Source organism: Seriola dumerili, unplaced genomic scaffold (assembly GCF_002260705.1).
Source record: "Seriola dumerili isolate Sdu_G_001 unplaced genomic scaffold, Sdu_1.0 BDQW01000138.1, whole genome shotgun sequence".
Classification (NCBI taxonomy): domain Eukaryota; kingdom Metazoa; phylum Chordata; class Actinopteri; order Carangiformes; family Carangidae; genus Seriola; species Seriola dumerili.
In genome coordinates this window covers 13069771-13087341 of record NW_019174393.1, presented here as the reverse complement: position 1 = coordinate 13087341, position 17571 = coordinate 13069771, and the positions used below count along the sequence as shown (strand labels likewise).

At 40.1% G+C, this 17571-nt stretch overlaps 1 protein-coding gene across 3 annotated transcripts in view; it reads left to right on the top strand.

Moving 5' to 3' along the window:
• gramd4 (GRAM domain containing 4) overlaps positions 1-12465 on the top strand; it is a 51326-nt gene extending 38861 nt beyond the window's left edge. For all 3 annotated transcript variants that reach the window (XM_022749207.1, XM_022749209.1, XM_022749208.1), the window contains 10 exons: positions 526-574; positions 685-756; positions 846-889; positions 1005-1114; positions 2612-2766; positions 4627-4771; positions 4956-5049; positions 5440-5530; positions 5779-5847; positions 6370-12465. In XM_022749207.1, the coding sequence (XP_022604928.1) occupies positions 526-574; positions 685-756; positions 846-889; positions 1005-1114; positions 2612-2766; positions 4627-4771; positions 4956-5049; positions 5440-5530; positions 5779-5847; positions 6370-6480 (940 nt within the window). In that variant the 3' untranslated portion in view covers positions 6481-12465. The remainder of the gene's footprint in view (positions 1-525; positions 575-684; positions 757-845; positions 890-1004; positions 1115-2611; positions 2767-4626; positions 4772-4955; positions 5050-5439; positions 5531-5778; positions 5848-6369) is intronic.
• The last annotated feature ends 5106 nt before the right edge of the window (positions 12466-17571 follow it).

The following is a 17571-nucleotide window of genomic DNA, read 5'->3' as shown; positions in this document are numbered from 1 at the left end:
TTGGCTTTGAACTGAATAGCTTCTGAAAATAGTATGTTTTTCAGCTGTTGGATGGTTTACTGTACGTTTTGTGTAATAAAACACTTTTTTAACTTGATATCTGAGGCTACAGGTGAACAGATACACGCTGTGGACACACAGCAAATGTTATGGTTATAATAGGCAGATTTTTAAAACACGCACACATGCTTGTGTTTATGATCATCATAACTGGACCACAGAAAACCAAGACAACACATTATATCAAAGAAGCTTTTATTCACTGATGCAAACAGGCATATGTAATTAAGGTTATACAACCATCAACAAAATCATTTAAAGTGGGGTGTGTTGGGGGGTCATTATGAAATTAGGGCACATTAGTATTTGTCAGACATCTCTCTGGGCTTAGATTATCAAACTGGGACAGCTGGTCACCTTGAATGAAGGTTGTAACTTAACTTCGGAGGTTGAAGACCAGTCTGGAGGCCTCGTTTTATCCAAACAAAATGCCTTGTAAAATTCACTTTTTTTCCAATTTTCCAGAGGTTGGAGGATCCAGTGGAGCATTGTGCCTGAGGTCTCTGAACCCATGGTAAGACAACGTCCCACTTCCTGTTTCATAGCTCCTGTCTGTCAGAGTAAAAATCTATCCACCAGCAGAGGTCAATTTGTCTTATTAATTTGTCTCTTTGATTTATGCAGGAGCCTCCAAAGGAAGACTTGACTGTGTCTGAAAAGTTCCAGCTTGTACTTGATGTTGCACAAAAAGCACAGGTACAGCACGCATGATAATTCCTCTCATATTAGACTACACAGATAATGAAACAGTCTTGGTTCATACAGTGATTCAACTCTCTTTACAGAACCTTTTTGGTAAAATGGCGGATGTTTTGGAGAAGATAAAGAAGTAAGTTTCTTCAAAAAATTCTGCATTGCAAGCAGCGAATACAAAATGACTGAAAGATTGACTTTTATGTTTTGTTTTCTCTTCTCCCACGTGATTGTGTGCATTTGTCTTTCAGCCTGTTCATGTGGGTGCAGCCGGAGAGCACCCAGAAACTTTACATCTGCCTGTGGGTGACTTTCATCACCTCCTGCGTCCTGCCATACAAGCTGATGGGCTTCATGATCGGTGAGAGACGTACATACACACACGCATACACACACACACACACACACACACACACACACACACACACACACACACACACACACACACAAAGCCTCCTTATCCTCCTGACACACTGTACATACTGCATTTGGCTCTGAATGAAAATACTTATACTCAATCCAACGCACACAAACAAATACGTTCATGCAACACTTGTGCAACTGTTCTCTCTGTGCCTGTGAGGGGCAGCTGCAGGCTGTTGGCATGCCTCATAATAACTGTTTCAGCTATTTCTTGTAAACAGAGGGTCTACAGAGCAGTGTGTGATTAATATTTCCTTGAAAGATGCTGAGAGCAAAAATAATTGTTGACACAATGGTAGTATTTATTCAGCTAGCAAAAAAGGGTTACTTCTCACGTGAGCCCTAAATATACTTCATTGCTACTGTAAATGTAAGGCACAACCAAAATCACTGTAGATATAACATCTGGTACCAATCCAACATAACTACCTACACCTGTTTTGTTATCAAATTGCTCAGGTTGTCAAATGTTTGTCAGATCAGGAAAACATCCAATCAGGATCAACTGCTTCCACTGCTTCCACATCTTTAAGTTGCCAACCATATCTTATATCTGTTAAGTGGCTCATCAAAGTTGGTTGGAGAAACAGATGACCAGTCGGAGGACGGTAGGTGGGCTTAAGAACAGGGACGTAATGGTTACACATAAGTAACTGGCTACATTAAAGAAAAGTTGAACAGAAAAATCAGGACAAGCGTGGATGTAATCGACGCAGCTGTACAAGTCGTTCTATGTCCATGTACAGAGATAACAACTTTGTCTTATTCCTTTGATCAATGTGAAAAATGTGAACTGTTCCGAACAGCAGCTACAGCATCTTCATTGTTAGTTAAGAACAAAGTCAGTGGGTGTGTTAGATGCTTAGCCGCTGATTGGTTAGGGCAAAATGTAGACTGAAAAACAAAAAATTGCCTTGTTTTAATCAACAAGTTAACTAACAGGAGTTCACTGTCAGGCTGAATGAATGAGATGAAACAAAATGGCAGTTCAGTCTGATTATCATGCTAATTATTGGCGACCGCATTTAATATTTTTGCTGTGTTTGTAACCATCAGTATTTTTTGGGCTTTTGCCAAGTTAGTTTAAAAAAAGTGACTCAGTTTGTACACTCGGTGCCCAATTCTCCCTGTCCTGTTGGAATATGTACAATATAATTCAAGGCTTATTTTTGTTATTAAATTGTTGTCAGTCCCAATAATAAAAACTTCAGCTCTTTTTAATATGTCTGATAAAAATACTGAAAAGGAACCGATATTGAAGGGGAAAGTATATAAAGAATTCGAATGAGCGGAGGACACAAAAGGCTCCAACAAGGCCTTAAAAACAAAGATTATTTGAGTACTGGGAGAGGAGGAGATGACTTTTTGCCCATCGACCTTGCTGTACAAGATTTAGTTAATAACCTCTGCCTATTCTGTGTCTTCCTCTCCCAAGGCCTGTACGCCGGCATCAAGTTCTTCATTATAGACTTCCTGTTCAAGAGTTGTCCGAAGCTGCGGGACAAGTACGACACACCTCACATCGTGTGGAACAGCCTGCCCACCGACCCACAGCTCAAAGAGAGGACCAACGCCACTGTGTCGCGGCGGGTAAGGCGACCAAGACACACAAAAACACATCTTTATCAGCTCATTCATTTCCTCTTCTCACATGTTAGTGCTTTCCTAAACTAACCCTCAACACACATACTGACCGTACAATGCAGCTTAGTTTGAAACCTGACTATAACTATAAAATATGTTGGAAATGCATGTGGATTATTGCTGCTAATTCTCTGCTCAAGCCGACTTTGTTGAGAACTGAAAGCCTGAAGTTTGACCAAGGTTATAGCTATAGAGGCTTTGCATTTGCGTCACAAAACTTTTAGCTACTGCAGTGAGCTCCGCTGAAGATTTAACAGTAGCTTTGTGAACAGAATAGTCAACAATTTTTCTGAATTGATCTTATTTCCATATAACTAGTCAATTAGCTAGTTCAGCAAAGAAGCTAATCTTAATAAAATGTTAAAAATGACACAAAATTTGCTTATGTCCATTTAACACGGGATGGAAAGTCAGGTGTTAGATGTACAAATTTCATGTTGGGGTGGCAGAAGAGTTGAGCTGCAGGTCAGGTCTTTCATGTTGGCATGAGTCCACCTAGTGAAGCGTCAGTCTGCCTCCCACTGCTGACCCCCTGTGGAGAGGCAAAGAGAAAAAAGAGATCAATAACGTATCAAAATATTACTCATCAATAATACATTAAAATTCAGGCACTCACTGTCTGTTCTCACTGTGTGGACACCACACAGTGTCTATATATTTTGGTTTGAGCGTGTGAGCATGTGTGTGTGTCTTTGCTGTGGCCTCAGTCACAGGTGTCCTCTGTCGTTTCTCTCTCTCAGCTCTCTGGCACTGAGAAGGTAGGGACTCTGGTGTGTCTCCGTTTGGTTCCTAAACTGTGCCTGGGTGTGCCGCCAGCTCACCTCAAAGCGTGTGTGTGAGATGTGTGACACCTTGAGACTGGCTGTCAATGATTGTAAACAGAATGGATCAAAATGTCACAAAAGCCTGTAACCTATAATTTAGTTATAGATTTTTATTTATTTTTTTTGTAATTTCTCATAAATGTCACAGTGACTGTTTTTTGTCAACATACAAACTTGTGAATAATAATTGACATTTTTGATCCATTGCCATAGATGCTCTGTGAGAAGTAGCAGTGTGTTAACTGAGTAGTTCACATGCACACAGACTAGCCCCTTGACCACTGTAATTTCATATTAGCTCATTAGGTCCTTCCTTTCCCCCACTGTCGGTAGTAATTATCCCTGTAGTTTAATTGCTTTTAGAATTTTTAAATGTTGGTTGATTTAATTCAACCTTTTTTTTTTTATCATGTGTAGCCATTTAACTTAAGATGACATCACAATAAGTTTGTAATTCCAACTTTAATATATAATGCAGATACATTTTAGTGGAACTGTTTCTATATACACCTTTATAAATATATATTCAATTTTGTCATACTTCACAAACTAACAAGTATTTTTGGCCGACCAGCTGTCTTTATGTAACAGTATGTATGCTGAGTGAATGATGGCCTCACTCTCTGCTTTGCACGTCACACCTGAGCCGGCTGCAGAGAAACACATGATGCAATAAAAAAAAAAGTTGAGGAGCTGTTGCAAGTGTGGCCACTTGTCCCAATAGATCTGGGAACATTCGGTCCTATTGGATGGTACCACATAATCTGGCGTGATCCTTGATTTTAAATATTTCTCCCTCTCCTTCCTCCTTTCCCTCATTCTCACACCGTTCTCTTTCCCTCCTAACTGTCATCCTTTTTTCCCCATGCCCTTTTTGTCTCCTTCATGGCCATTCTTCTCTCACTTCCCGTCATCCTGCCTGTTTTTCTCCCCCTCCCTCCCTCCTTCCTGCCCTCCCTCTCCCTCCTCCGTCTCTCTCCAGGTTCAGCCGGTGGTCTCTCGCAGCAGCCTCGCCACCGTCCCATGTGGGGTGAGCAGGGAGGAGGAGACGGGTCGCTCCCACAGCACCAAGAAGGGAGCTTTTCATGAGATCTTCAATCTGCCAGAGTCAGAGCGCCCTCTGGCGGGTAAGGGGACTTACTGTAGCATAAAAAAAACACTGGCACCTGTTTTCATTAGCACTGTGTGCACTTGAACCAGCTCAGAATAAGCAAAAAAGGTGGATTTTCTTACAGTGGTTAAAAACCAGGTTGTGTAAATGTTTTTACCAAGACCAAAGTTGTCAATGTTCTCTATTCTGTGTTTCCTCAGTGTGTGAGAACGGCTGGAGGTGTTGCCTGATAAACCGAGACAGGAAGATGCCCACAGACTACATCAGGAACGGCATGCTTTACGTCACAGAGAAGTAAGTGGGACATCTTCTCTCACGAGAGCATCTTCCATCATTAAATATCTGACTGCAAAAGAGAAAAAGAGGTTACTCTGAAAGTTGGAGCAGAGAGAGGGAGCGAGGAATCACTTAAGCAAATGGGTGTGTGTTAATAAGTTCTTGAAACGGTTCTTTACTAAGAGCTACTCCCCATCTTCTCTCTCTCCTCCTCCCTGAGTGTGTCAGTCAGTCAACAGTGGATCAAGTGAGACAGGCCTCCTCCTGAGAATATCCCTGCTCTTTAAATCTCTTCACCTCTCTCGATTTGTAACAAGAAGTCGATTAAAGTTGTCGTCTGTTTAGCTGGCCTGCTTGTTTTCTCAGGACGCCTCTCAGCTATTGACTTCCTCTCTCTCCCTCTGTCAGTTACCTGTGCTTTGAGAGCTCCAGCTCCAGATCCAGCTCCTCCAAAAAGAATAAAGTTATCAAGCTGGTAGACATCACTGACATACAAAAGGTAACCACGCTTAAATGCACATTAAAACCACTTCAAAGCCAATTGAATTTTTAAATGAATGTACCTTTGCAAATTCAACTAAACATAGTAGATGGCATTGAATCCTTCAACTGTGCTTGTTCATCTCTCTGAATCATCGGTAAATGTGATAGAGATTGCAGCATTAAGTTAAATACCTGCTGACTGATTCATCATGAGATAATGCTGTTAAACACTGTAATGACCTTCCTGTTTTTTTTATTCACCAGTATAAAGTGCTGTCAGTCCTGCCAGGAAGTGGGATGGGCATCTCCATAGCCACTCCTTCCACTCAGAAGGTACTGTACAGTTTTATTTCCTATTTTATTGTGGGTTCAAACTGGATTTTTTAAATGTATACATATATTAGAATAGATTCTGTGAGATTTTGCACTTTGTCAACAGGTAAATGCTCAAGGGTTTGACCTCATGTATTTTTTATGCATTTATTCAAACTACACATTGTTTAAAACATTGAATTTATAGTGGCTGAGATGTTGTTTGTGTTGGTGTCTTTTCCATCAATATCATCAATGACTACTCAGCACTAACCTGCTATTTGCGTTCCTAATATGGGAAAGTTTGCTTCATTCATTAACAGGTTAACTATAGAGAATGGCAACAAGCTGCCTGAGGAGTAGTGTTGATAGATGCAAGAAATATTTTATCCCACTAGATAGTAGATGAGAGGTCATCCAACACGTAGTGTGTCGATTAGGACTACAGCAGCATTAAAGATTAATTGTACTGTAACATGTTTACCAATATGTACATTTGAATATGTAGATATGTTTTAATTATTCAGCGTCTCTTTCCTCCAGCCATTGGTGTTTGGTGCCATGATCCACAGAGATGAGGCTTTCGAGGCCATCTTCACACAGTACATGAAGATCATGACCACCACCAAACCACCAGCCGCTGCAGAGCTCTAGACAGCCTGCATCCCTGCAGCACATCTCTGTACTGGGGTTAAAGTCTGTGGCAGAGAGCCTCCTGAGTTTCTACTGGACTGGAAGATACTTTCAAAGACCACACTCCTCTGCTCTGCGAGATCCTCCTCCTCCTCATGTGATGGGCATCAGCTTCCTCATTGATGGTCGTGGGCTGCATTTGATTGGTGGCTTCCCTGTTTAGGCCACATCAGAGGGGATGTGAGAGTGTAATTGAGATTTAGTCACATAACATACGTTTTGTGGGTGTTGGACAATTGGACAAAATCAGGAGCGAGGAGCTGAAGTGTGGTTTTTATCAATCAGCAGAAGGCTGGTGAGGGGGCTGGTTTACCTCTCCCACCTGACCTGACCAACTGACTGGCTGACTGGTTTCCTGACTTACTTGTTTCTGTGTTTGCATGTTTGAGCGTGTGTGTGTGTATGGAGGTGAATTAAGGTCTTAAATTGCGTCAAGTGGCTCGATTTTTCTCATTATTCCTCAGTCAGTGGTTTGCTGTTGTCGGAAGATTTCAAGAAGTGCTCGATCTGGCTGTAAAATGAAGCTCATAAAACAACTAAAAGATAAACAAATAATTCTTTAACTGCCAGACATCTGTAGGAACAAACATGTAAGTTTAGCTTTATAAATCAGTGCAAAAATGATGTTAATGTTTAGACATTAAACTGGCTGATTGGTGCCTCTAGGCACTGCCCAACAAAATTATAGGAGTATTCACGTATGAGTGATCAGTGATAGTGTTTTTTAAAATCTGTATTAGCTGTGAAAATGTCAGATCACCATTTGACTGACACAGAGCCTTTCTGTTAGTTTACATTGCTGCTGTCTAACTTCTGGATTTCCCCTCTTCTTTCTAGAGTCACATTTCAGCAGCGACAGTAAGTTTTACTCATCTTTGTCGATCCCAACAAACAGAAAATGTACGCTGCGTTCAGCATCATCCGCTTCAGTGTTTGTAAGTGTGCGTATGTGAAACGTGTAGTCGACAGCTTTTTCAAAAATGCCTTTCTTTTGGAAAATGTCTTTTTTTTTTCTCTCTCTCTCTCTTATTTTTGTCTTTGTAACAAACAGCCTTTGGGATGAGTAACTGGCGGTCCTGTAGTTGCTGGTTGTGTCTGACACGAGAGCACAACACCGACTGCCGTTTGGAGTTGTGGCACAGAGGAGAACATAGCCTCCCATGTCTAAGCTTCTCTTTTCAAGGCACAGTCTGTACATATGTAGTGAGATGTTCTTTTCTCTCCGACAATGGTATTCCTCCTGCACTTTATTAGAACTGGAATTCCTGACATTAATGTTGCAGCAAATAGACTTCAAACGCTCACTACTTCAGCTGGAGTCTATGGTCAGTGTTGCAGATAAAGGTATTTTTCTTTTGTCTGGCTACTTGAGCCCAGCACCGGCCATATCCTGCTGGTGGCAGTGCAGCACAAACGCAGTCTGAGCACACTGTATTAATGCCGAATTGATGTCTGCCACGGGGAGGGTGTTATTGTGAGTCAGACGACCTTCAGACTGACCATAAAAGAAGAAGGTACTTTACCTTGATAATGGAACCACTGGCAGATTACTTTCACATCACTGCCCCTCACACATCAAAGTGTTGAGGTATTTCAGCCTTTAAAATATAAATCATCCAAGACCAGTGGAGAAATATTCATTAAACATGTCTTCTTCTGATTGGGTATTCCCACTTCCATAAATACCAGCTGGTCAGGCTGTTTGAGGTTAGATAAGCAGTAACAAATTCTTGATTTACTTACGCGAGTCCATTTTTCAAATCCAAAAACCAGGATTATGAGCTATAAAGACATGCCTCATTAGTTTCTTTTGTTTGTTTGTTGTTTTTGTTTATTTGTAATGCCACAGTGAGTAGAGAGTCATCTGGGTGACTTCCACTCTCTTCCACTTGTTCCAGATCTTCTAAATGTAGTTTTTTCTCTTTTTTTTTTTTTTTTTTTTTTTAAATGGTAGTCTATGAAGTATATGGATAGACGTCTTGACTGAACAGAATATTTCAACGTCACTTTATTTTAAGACACCATTTGCAAGAATAAAGCTGGTCTTTGCTCTGGCAGAATGGTTTGATATGTAGAAATATAATGCCAAACTACATGAGACACTTTACCGTGTTTTGTAAGATGAATGGAGATAGGGTACAGGACTGGAGGTCGTGATTTCTCTTCACATTTAATACGAGAGACAAAAGAGTAGCTAATCCACTCTCCCAGCTCCCATTCACTGTATGCCCAGCAGCACAAGCTTTAGTTTTCTTTTAAGTCTCACAAAACACTGTTAAAAGGGAGACCTTGACATTTGAATATTTACTTTTATTCTGGGTATTTTTACTCACTGGACACTTCTTTCCATGTTAACAATCCTTGATCACACTTCTCACCATAGGCCAAGAAAACCGGAGGATTATTTTCAGTTATCAGCCCTTTAGAATTGCTCCCGGACTTAAAATGTCAAGGTTTCTCTTAAAGTCTATACAAGTCCTCTTGTCATCATTATTAATTAGAATCAACTGGACTGGATATGAAGTTGCCAGAGATGCAATGGACCAGTTCAAACAACCATATTGATATTGTTTTTAGTCCAAGCTAATTAAGGATGTATATTTTTCTTTGACATGCATTTGTATGCTTTGGCCTGCTATTAATAGGCTGCCTTTCCAGACATGGATTTCTATTTTTGTTTAGGAATAAATTTGATCCATGAAGGAGGGAAACCTGTCGGATATTAGAGCAGGTGAAATCAGTACAGTAATTAACGCTGTCTCACTGTGTGATTGGATGGCTCTTTGTAGTCTTAAAGCTTTTACCTGAAGCCTTTTGTAATCTGTTAACTCTGAAAATCAGCTCTCGGGGGTTTGCAGACCCTGACAAGGCTGCACTCAGATAAAGCACAGAATGTATCACGTTTAAATTTTGTTTTTTCTTTTGCCAAATCCTTAAATTTCTGTCTGCCATATTCTGCCTACGCTCATGTTTACAGATGGTTGTAAAATTATTTTGTTGTTTTTTTTCTGTCGTTTTTTTAACAACCCAGTTTGAATTCCTATGACTCTGGAGTTATGAAGACTGGACGGCTACACTGTTCTTGAATTAATGTCTCAGCTCTCATTTGATCTGCACCACTCATATGACTATCTCTGCTCATCTTTAACCAATAAAAAACTCAAATCATAGTGACAGCAGGAGCAGTATTTTAAACCTCACATGTAAATTGTCATATCCAACATCACATTACTTGGTTACAGTGTAGTGTAAGTTGCAGTAAAACACCAGATTCACAGGCTTCATACAGAGCAGAGATGGTCATGGTGGACTGAAATGGCAACAGTAGTGTTTTTGACATTTAGTTTGTCCATTGTGACTTGATGCACCTTTTGAAGATTGTAAAGAAGAAGTAAAAATAGAACAAGAGTTGGATTCCCAATGTTTTTAAAAATGAAATAAAATGTATGCACTCATAGTACTGTAAGACACTTTGGAGGGAAGTGTCAAGCAAATGGCTTAAAGAAATAGTTTGAAATCTTGGAAAATATGCTTTCTTGCTTTCTTGTTGGGAATTAGATGAGAAGATTGATACCACTTTCATGTCTGTTCGCTAAAAATGAAGCTAATGCCAACAGCCGCTTAGCCTAGCCGGATTTTGTTGCTGCTTTGGACAGTGGAAAGGAAAGGAGTAGCTGTTTCCAGTCTGTATGCCAAGCTAAGCTTTTTTTGGTTTCTTTCAAAGATATCTAAGTGAGTGTATCATCTTTCAAATGCACATTAGGAGGTACATCACTCAATATAGTACACATTAACGAGTTAAACAACAGTTACTTTGAGGGTACTGGTAGTAGCTTCATAATTAATCGCTTTGCTCATTCAAATTGTGAAGTTCACTTCAGTTAAAAATTAAAAGATCAAATGCACATCCTTACATACATCAGAAGTCTTGACCACAGCATTTCCAATTACTGGTCCTAATTGGCACAGGTGATGCAGATGGGAGGGGGAACCAACAGCACCTCCGAGGGTCCGCAAACTACACTTCATGAAAGATTCGCGACTGAAGCAGTCTTGTGATGACACTCTGCTCTGCATTCCACCAAGTGACAAAAATTGACGGTCATTTGGTTCACCCTGACCAAGCACAGACATACCCACACATTTCTTTGTTCGGGGACAGGCTGTACAGAGTGAGTTGTGACACTCACTGAAGGTGTAATCACCTAATTCTTGGTGCCACTGGGAAATGGTTTTCCAGGCGGCTTATTACAACCCAAAGGCTGGCCACATGGGGTACGACAAAACACTAGACCGGATAATGCATCAAGTCTATAGGCCTGGCATTCAGAGAGCTGTACATTGCTGGTGTGCCTCTTGCCCCAAATGCCAACTGGTTAACCAACCAGCTGTATCAAAGGCGCCTTTGTGCCCATTGCTGTTAATTGAAGTTCCATTTGAGTGTGCTGTTACCTCTTCGGGCCATTTCACCAGAATGCATGAGGATACCGTTTCGTTTTAGTCCTGGTGGACAACACAATGCAGTGCTGAAGCCAACAGGCACTGTTTCAGGTTGTTTCCAGAGTTGGAATCCCAAAAGAAATTCCAACTGACCAGGGCACCTCATTCATGTGGATATTATAGGAGCTTGATGGATTATTAGGCATCAATTCGGACTAGTGTGTACCACCCACAAAGTGATGGTTCCGTCAAACCTTTGTGGTCACACGGTGAGCAGGCAACATTGACAATGAGATTGTGTGTTCTGACAGGGGCGGGGCAACACAGATTTACCACCTCAACCTCCTAAAAGTATAGAGTCCGGTTACTATGGTAAAGGAGAAAGATGAGTTAGGGCCCATAGTGCCAAATCCCACCAATCCAATATTGCTCCTATGTGATAGTCATCTCTCATTGTCCCAGAAAACACATGTTGCTATGTTGCAGCAGCATTTTGCTGACGTGTTTTCCCCCTTACCAGGACACACAAACTCATGCCTAGTCCACGTGGGCATTTTTTGCAGTGTAGCTTTTTCTATGCGTTCTTCCCTTTCTTCCATGTGCAAAATGCATTTTAGGTCCCTGAAAACAGACCTTTTGCAAAAATCCCTCCAGGGTGAAGATGAAACACCATTTTTCAGTGTTGATGTGTAGACAAGGAAAATAGGGGTAGGCGAGGCCAGCCCATGTCGGGCAGTGGCCATATGTGGTAGTGGTGTATATGGGCTCAGCTGCAGGGGAACAGTGGTATCAGTCTTCACGTGTTACTCTCTGCAAGAAAACCAAAAAGCTTATTCCCCAAAATGTTGAAATATTCCTTTAATGTCAGATGAATGGTCAGCTACATGATGACTGCCATACTGTGCATATTGCTACTGGTGAATGATACAGAACAGTTTGAGGATGTTACTGCTGTCATAATCACAGGGACTTTGTCAAACACAGTGTTGTCTTTTCAAGGTCCCCTTCATTGAAGCTGGTGTCCTCGCTGTTGTATTAAATATGTAGTTTCTCTAACTGTGTGTAAATGTTAATTAAGGGTTTTCCAAAAGCATTTCAACATCCAAGTGATCTACATTGAGTGTACAGTACACCAGAGTTCCTGTCTCATTTTGGACAACTTAACTGTCTCAAGGCTGCGAAACAGCCTTAATCTGACATTATGACTGAAGTAAATTTCAAAGCTTAAATAAATAAAACATGTCAAGGATTCTGTCCTATTTTATGGACTGAGACAGTAGTCATTGTATTTGGTACAGTCAGTGAATTGCAAATTAAAGCCCAAGTGTCACTGGGAAACACTGCAATCATAATGAGTAATTAATTTGTTATCTGTGACAGTCACTATGTTTTTTTTTTTCTTTTTGTCAAAGAGGAATTTGTATACAAATTATTGAAATGTACAGTGAAGAAAACAAAAAAACCACTGAGTTTTTAAAAGACATGTCTATTGTAAAGGATAATGTGGTGTACATTTTTTAATTTAAGTAAATTAATTTAAGGTATTTTGCTCATCTCTGTGTCTTTTGTTAATGCAACATTGACTCTTGCTTTCTGGCTCTGCGCTGCAGTACCTGTTTACACCCACACGAGGTCACTGTGAGACCTTGTGTTAAGGTTAAGACTAATCAGCTGGGAGAGTTTTGCTTCCCCCTCTCCACTGCGAGGTCAGAGGTCAGGGTTAGCTGCCGAACCTTCTCGCTCAAGGATACTTCAGTGTTTTATCTTCAGTGCAGGAATGAGAAAGTGGGTGGTTTGGCATGTTTTGCATTCCTACCAGATCTCATTCCATTTTTATGGCAATTGGAATCAAACCAAGGAATCAATAAGGAGTTGTAAGAAGACATGTTTACACTTTGCCATGCTTTTCTGACCTCTGCAAGTTCAGGCAACAATATTTTAAGACTCTTTCCTTAGGTAAGTCACCCAGTTTTTTCCCTCATGTGTGTTACAGACCAGATCATGAATAATTAGCATTTGAATAGGGAGAAATTTGATGATTTTTGATATTTCTGAATGTTTTGGGCCAAGATTGTGTGCGGTAGCAACATCAACACACATTTTGATGTTTCTCAACTACATACAGGGAGGAAAGACCTAATAAAGCCTTGCAAAAATCAGCTGCAGCTTGCTGCCACTTTCATAGCCAATATTTCTTTTTTTGTGGCTGGCTGTGGGGAGATATATTTATCCATCACACCTCTTAAATGACAACTGCAACTTTCAAAATGCAGTTTAGAGCCTTCCACTTGATGCGGATACATTAAATTGTTTCCTCCATACATCACTCAGTGCAGTCCTTTTCAAAGTTCTACATCCAGTGCAATTTGGCTTAAATGGCACCATTTCAGTTCTCTTTTCAGGTAGTGGATGACAGGTTCTCTTTGTGCCACAGTAGAAATTAAGACCATATACCAGATTCAAGCTGTGAAAATATCCATCTGTCTGGTGACATTACCTTGCCCTGTTTGCAACGTAATGTGACACATACCAGCATTTCGGCGCAGGTGATGGATATAACTGCACATGAAAAACAAGGAAGCCTGAGAAATGTCCTTCTGGAGATACAGTATATCCACAGAAAATGTGATGAAGGGAGAAAGAATTTAAATTAAAATGTAAAATAAACTTTTTTTTTTAATGTACATGGAATGCTGATAGCAGAAAAGTTTGAATTGAAGGAATGAAAATTCCAAAGGTAATTAGAAAAAGAAAAGCTTAAATTTTTAGAGAAAAAGAATTTTCACCTTGCTCACCCCCGTGCTCATTTTAAGTTTGCTATTTGCAGTTTTTAAATTGCAATTTATGTGTAAATGAGTCACCAGTCAATGCTGTCAATCAGGACTGTGGCAAACGCTATTTACTTCCAATTTACGTTGTGATTGAGGTGTGATTATTTTAAGTAAACTTGCATTTATATCCATATGGTAGTATATTTTTACACAGAAAACAGATAAATACACTGATGACTGATGTTTCAGTGTTTTTATGTATCAGTTATACACAAACAGTCCACACCTGTTAACTGAGAGTTCAATAACAAGAATCAAGATAATGTGGTTTATCTTCAAAGCACCAAAAATCAATTTTTGCTCAGACAAGAAAAAGCAGCATTTCATCCTTAACACATTTCCTGCAGAGAACCTGTCAAACACATGCTGAACTCAAAGTGATTTTTTGTTTTGTTTTTTTTTGTTTTTTTTTTTGTTCCGTCCTTTTGAGAAGGCGCCTCACTCACTGATCTGTGTTGACGTGTGGATGTGAAGTGTATTCCTTCTGTAACTCACAGAAGCTCTCACTTTTTCTCTTTGTTCATAAACGCTCTGTTTCAGAACAGAGCAAGAGAAAGAGTGTCACGAACTTTCATACAGTTAAAGGCAGTTTGAAGCGACACTCTGTAAATGACACCTCAGAGTCATTCAGACGCTTCTGTCTACCCCGCTGCTTTGCTTGATGGATTCAGTGTATTTTTAGTCTGCCCAAAAGAGACATTGCCAAACGTGGCACCTTTTACCATTTGTACACTATGACAAAATGGTGACACGCTTTGACAGCTCAGCTCTGTCTCCTTGTCCACTTTGGGGTTTGTGTGTGTGTGTACGTGTCGCACACATCACACACTCTCAAGCCTACGAAAAGTTGAGAAAAAGTATGAACTGCTGGTCAAAATAAACCATGTTCTCTTATTGCCCAGTTAGCAACAAAGCTAGTTAGCTAGCTGTTGAAATGTTTGTTTTTCAAACAAAAGCAGTCAGTATATCACAAAGCTAAGTGACTTATATAATGATTTTTGCACTGCCATTTTCTCATATGACTGGCCTTGCCTATTCTTGTTAGCGTGGAGCTGTAATGCTTTACACTAAAAAACAAAATTGTTAAATGTTAAGAATTAAGTTTAGCCTGAGGATATTTGAACAATTACATTAACATCAAAAATGATGTGTGTAAAGGGTGTTGCTCACACAAAATGATCACCCAACTTTGCAATTCCCCTCAGCTCTACAGAGTGTGCTATCACCCTGTGGTGATGAAGGAGCTGTACCACATTTTATGCACATTTAATGACATTATACAGGTATATTATGGGTAAATTTAACCTTGCAGGTGCATCTTACAATGTTACACTAGTGCAATATTAAGCACTTCTTTAAGGGGACATCCAATAACATGGAAAAAGGCCATTTACTTCTGAACCCAACATATTGAACAGAAGCTTCTATTTCCCACCTGTCAAGTGATACTATGTTGCACCTACACAGGTGTTTTCACTTACCCTGATTAGACCTCCTCCCAGGACTGTGAGGGAGTTTACAAACTCTTACTCTGCCGTTAGACCCGAACACTTTTGAATAAAAGTTCAGTATGTGGAGTTTGGTGACTTTATTTCATTTCCAACTTTGCTGCACCTCACCTCAACCTGAGCAGCGGTCTAATCAGCCACATGTCAAAATTATTAACACAATTCCACTTGATAAATTGCAGGAATTAGAGAGCAACTTTTAAGTCAGCAACTTGTATTTGATATTTTTGATAGCACGTACAGCGGAGGAGCTGTTACCAGATTTTAAACCGGCTGTGTCCTTACATACAGATGTTCACGGTTGTGTGGTGTGTATATGAGTGAAGCGGCCAGTCAGGAGCTGTGGTGGGTTGAGGTGACCTCTCTGTCTCTGTGTGTGGCGGTGCTGTGTGTGCTGGGGTAGAGAGGACGTGCATTTGGCTGCCTGGCCATCAGTCATTAGTTAAATGTTGAAATGATGCTTCCCCTAAAGGATAGAAGGCCATTCTGGCCGTAGCTCTCCTCTAGCAGCTGTCAGCACCCAGCGTAATGACTCACACACACATACACACACCCGCGCACAGCATGATGCATCTGCTTGTCTTCCTGAAGCACTCATCATGGATGTTAATGGCAGTTATTATAAAACGTACACAAATAAAAGCAAGTTCATACCGTGGATGTGCGTAATAAAGACCTACCATAACTGAGAGAGGTGAATCAAAGAAGCAACAAAAAAAGCAATAAAACAAAATGATACTTACTTTTGGTCAATATAACATAAATATGAAGCAATATCAACTGTCTGCTTCTCTCCTCCTAATGTAATTTTCATCTTTCTCTTTCACACACAACTGGAAATCAGCTGTTAAATCTGATCTGAATCAGAACACCAATCAAAGTTAAGTGAGCACATAGTTCAATAACGTTCTTGTAATTGGATTCTCACCTAATACAGCTCCAAGGAGCAGCAGCAACTACTTTTTGTCTTCATGGATGATAGGTCTTTTATGCAGATCTGGTGTCAGCTTTACCCTCCCAGTGAACCTTTTTGCTTGTTCCACAATGAAGACTAGAAAGCTGCATTGGGAGGTACACAGAGGAACAAGAGGAAGCAGGCATTTCTGTCCACAGGGCCATATTGTCTGTTAATTCATAATACACACCACACATTGTTTTTACAGCTGCCAAAAGAGGGTTTTCAAACTGGGTTGGACCATCCAGAGAGCTTGAGAGACAAACACACCAGCCGTTGAAAAACTATAAAAGCCTCTGGCGGATGGTAATGGCTGAAGCACTGTCTCTGACTATACGTAATTAGAAGTTAGTGAACCTCTCTCTTTCTCAGGCACAAGGCCGTAGCCAGAAATTTAGAAATAGAGGTCACAACTCAAAGTGCTCCCCGGCCCATAATCTAAGCAACACCCTCCTTATTAATGGTAGCTAGGCCTTGTCAAGCTTTCCACTGTCATACACCACAAGGGCAGTGCAGTAATGGTGATGACCTTTGGAGATCCACGTCTCGAAACTCTCAGTAACTTTCTCATTTTTATCTGACAAATATGGATTTTGTCAGCTGAAAACACGACTGTCACAAACACATTCTCAGAGTTGTAGATAGCTAGAATAAGCTAATGCTAAAGCTAAAACCCTCCAGCTGACTTTTTAAAGTTTCCAGCACATTTGTTTTAAAACAAGAAGCCAGTAAAAGAGTCTTAAATATGCATGTAATATACATGGTGTACATGATATAATGCTAAAAGACTGAGCTTTTTCTTTTTTCTATGTCACGGTTGACTTTTACGGTAACAGTTATTACTGGCCACATATGCTAACATTATAAATGCAGTAAGGACAAACAGTTTAATCAACTCCTTAGACTTTTAAGTTTGTGTTTTTGGCTTCAGAAAGGCTAAAAATAACACCACCCTACTGCTTGTTCAGTAATTCACTAAAGCTGGCATCAATGTCTCATAAATTTGTCTTTTTTTTTCCATATTTTTTTTATTATGATTACGTAGCTCTTTCCAAGAAATTTCAAAGAAAATGACTATGAAATGCTTGACTTGTAAAAAAGGAGGTAAACTCACCCCCACATTGCAAAACCCAAACCAAACTGCAAGGGATTGTATGAAAATTATTGGTATGGGAAGTTGGATTGGTGTTTCTCTTTATCATTATCCTGTGCAGATTAACCACAAGTGCAGAATATGTCTGACAAAACATTCTAAAAATGTGAAATAAATATCTAATATGTGACAGTAGAACATGTCATAAAATATTAAAATATGCAA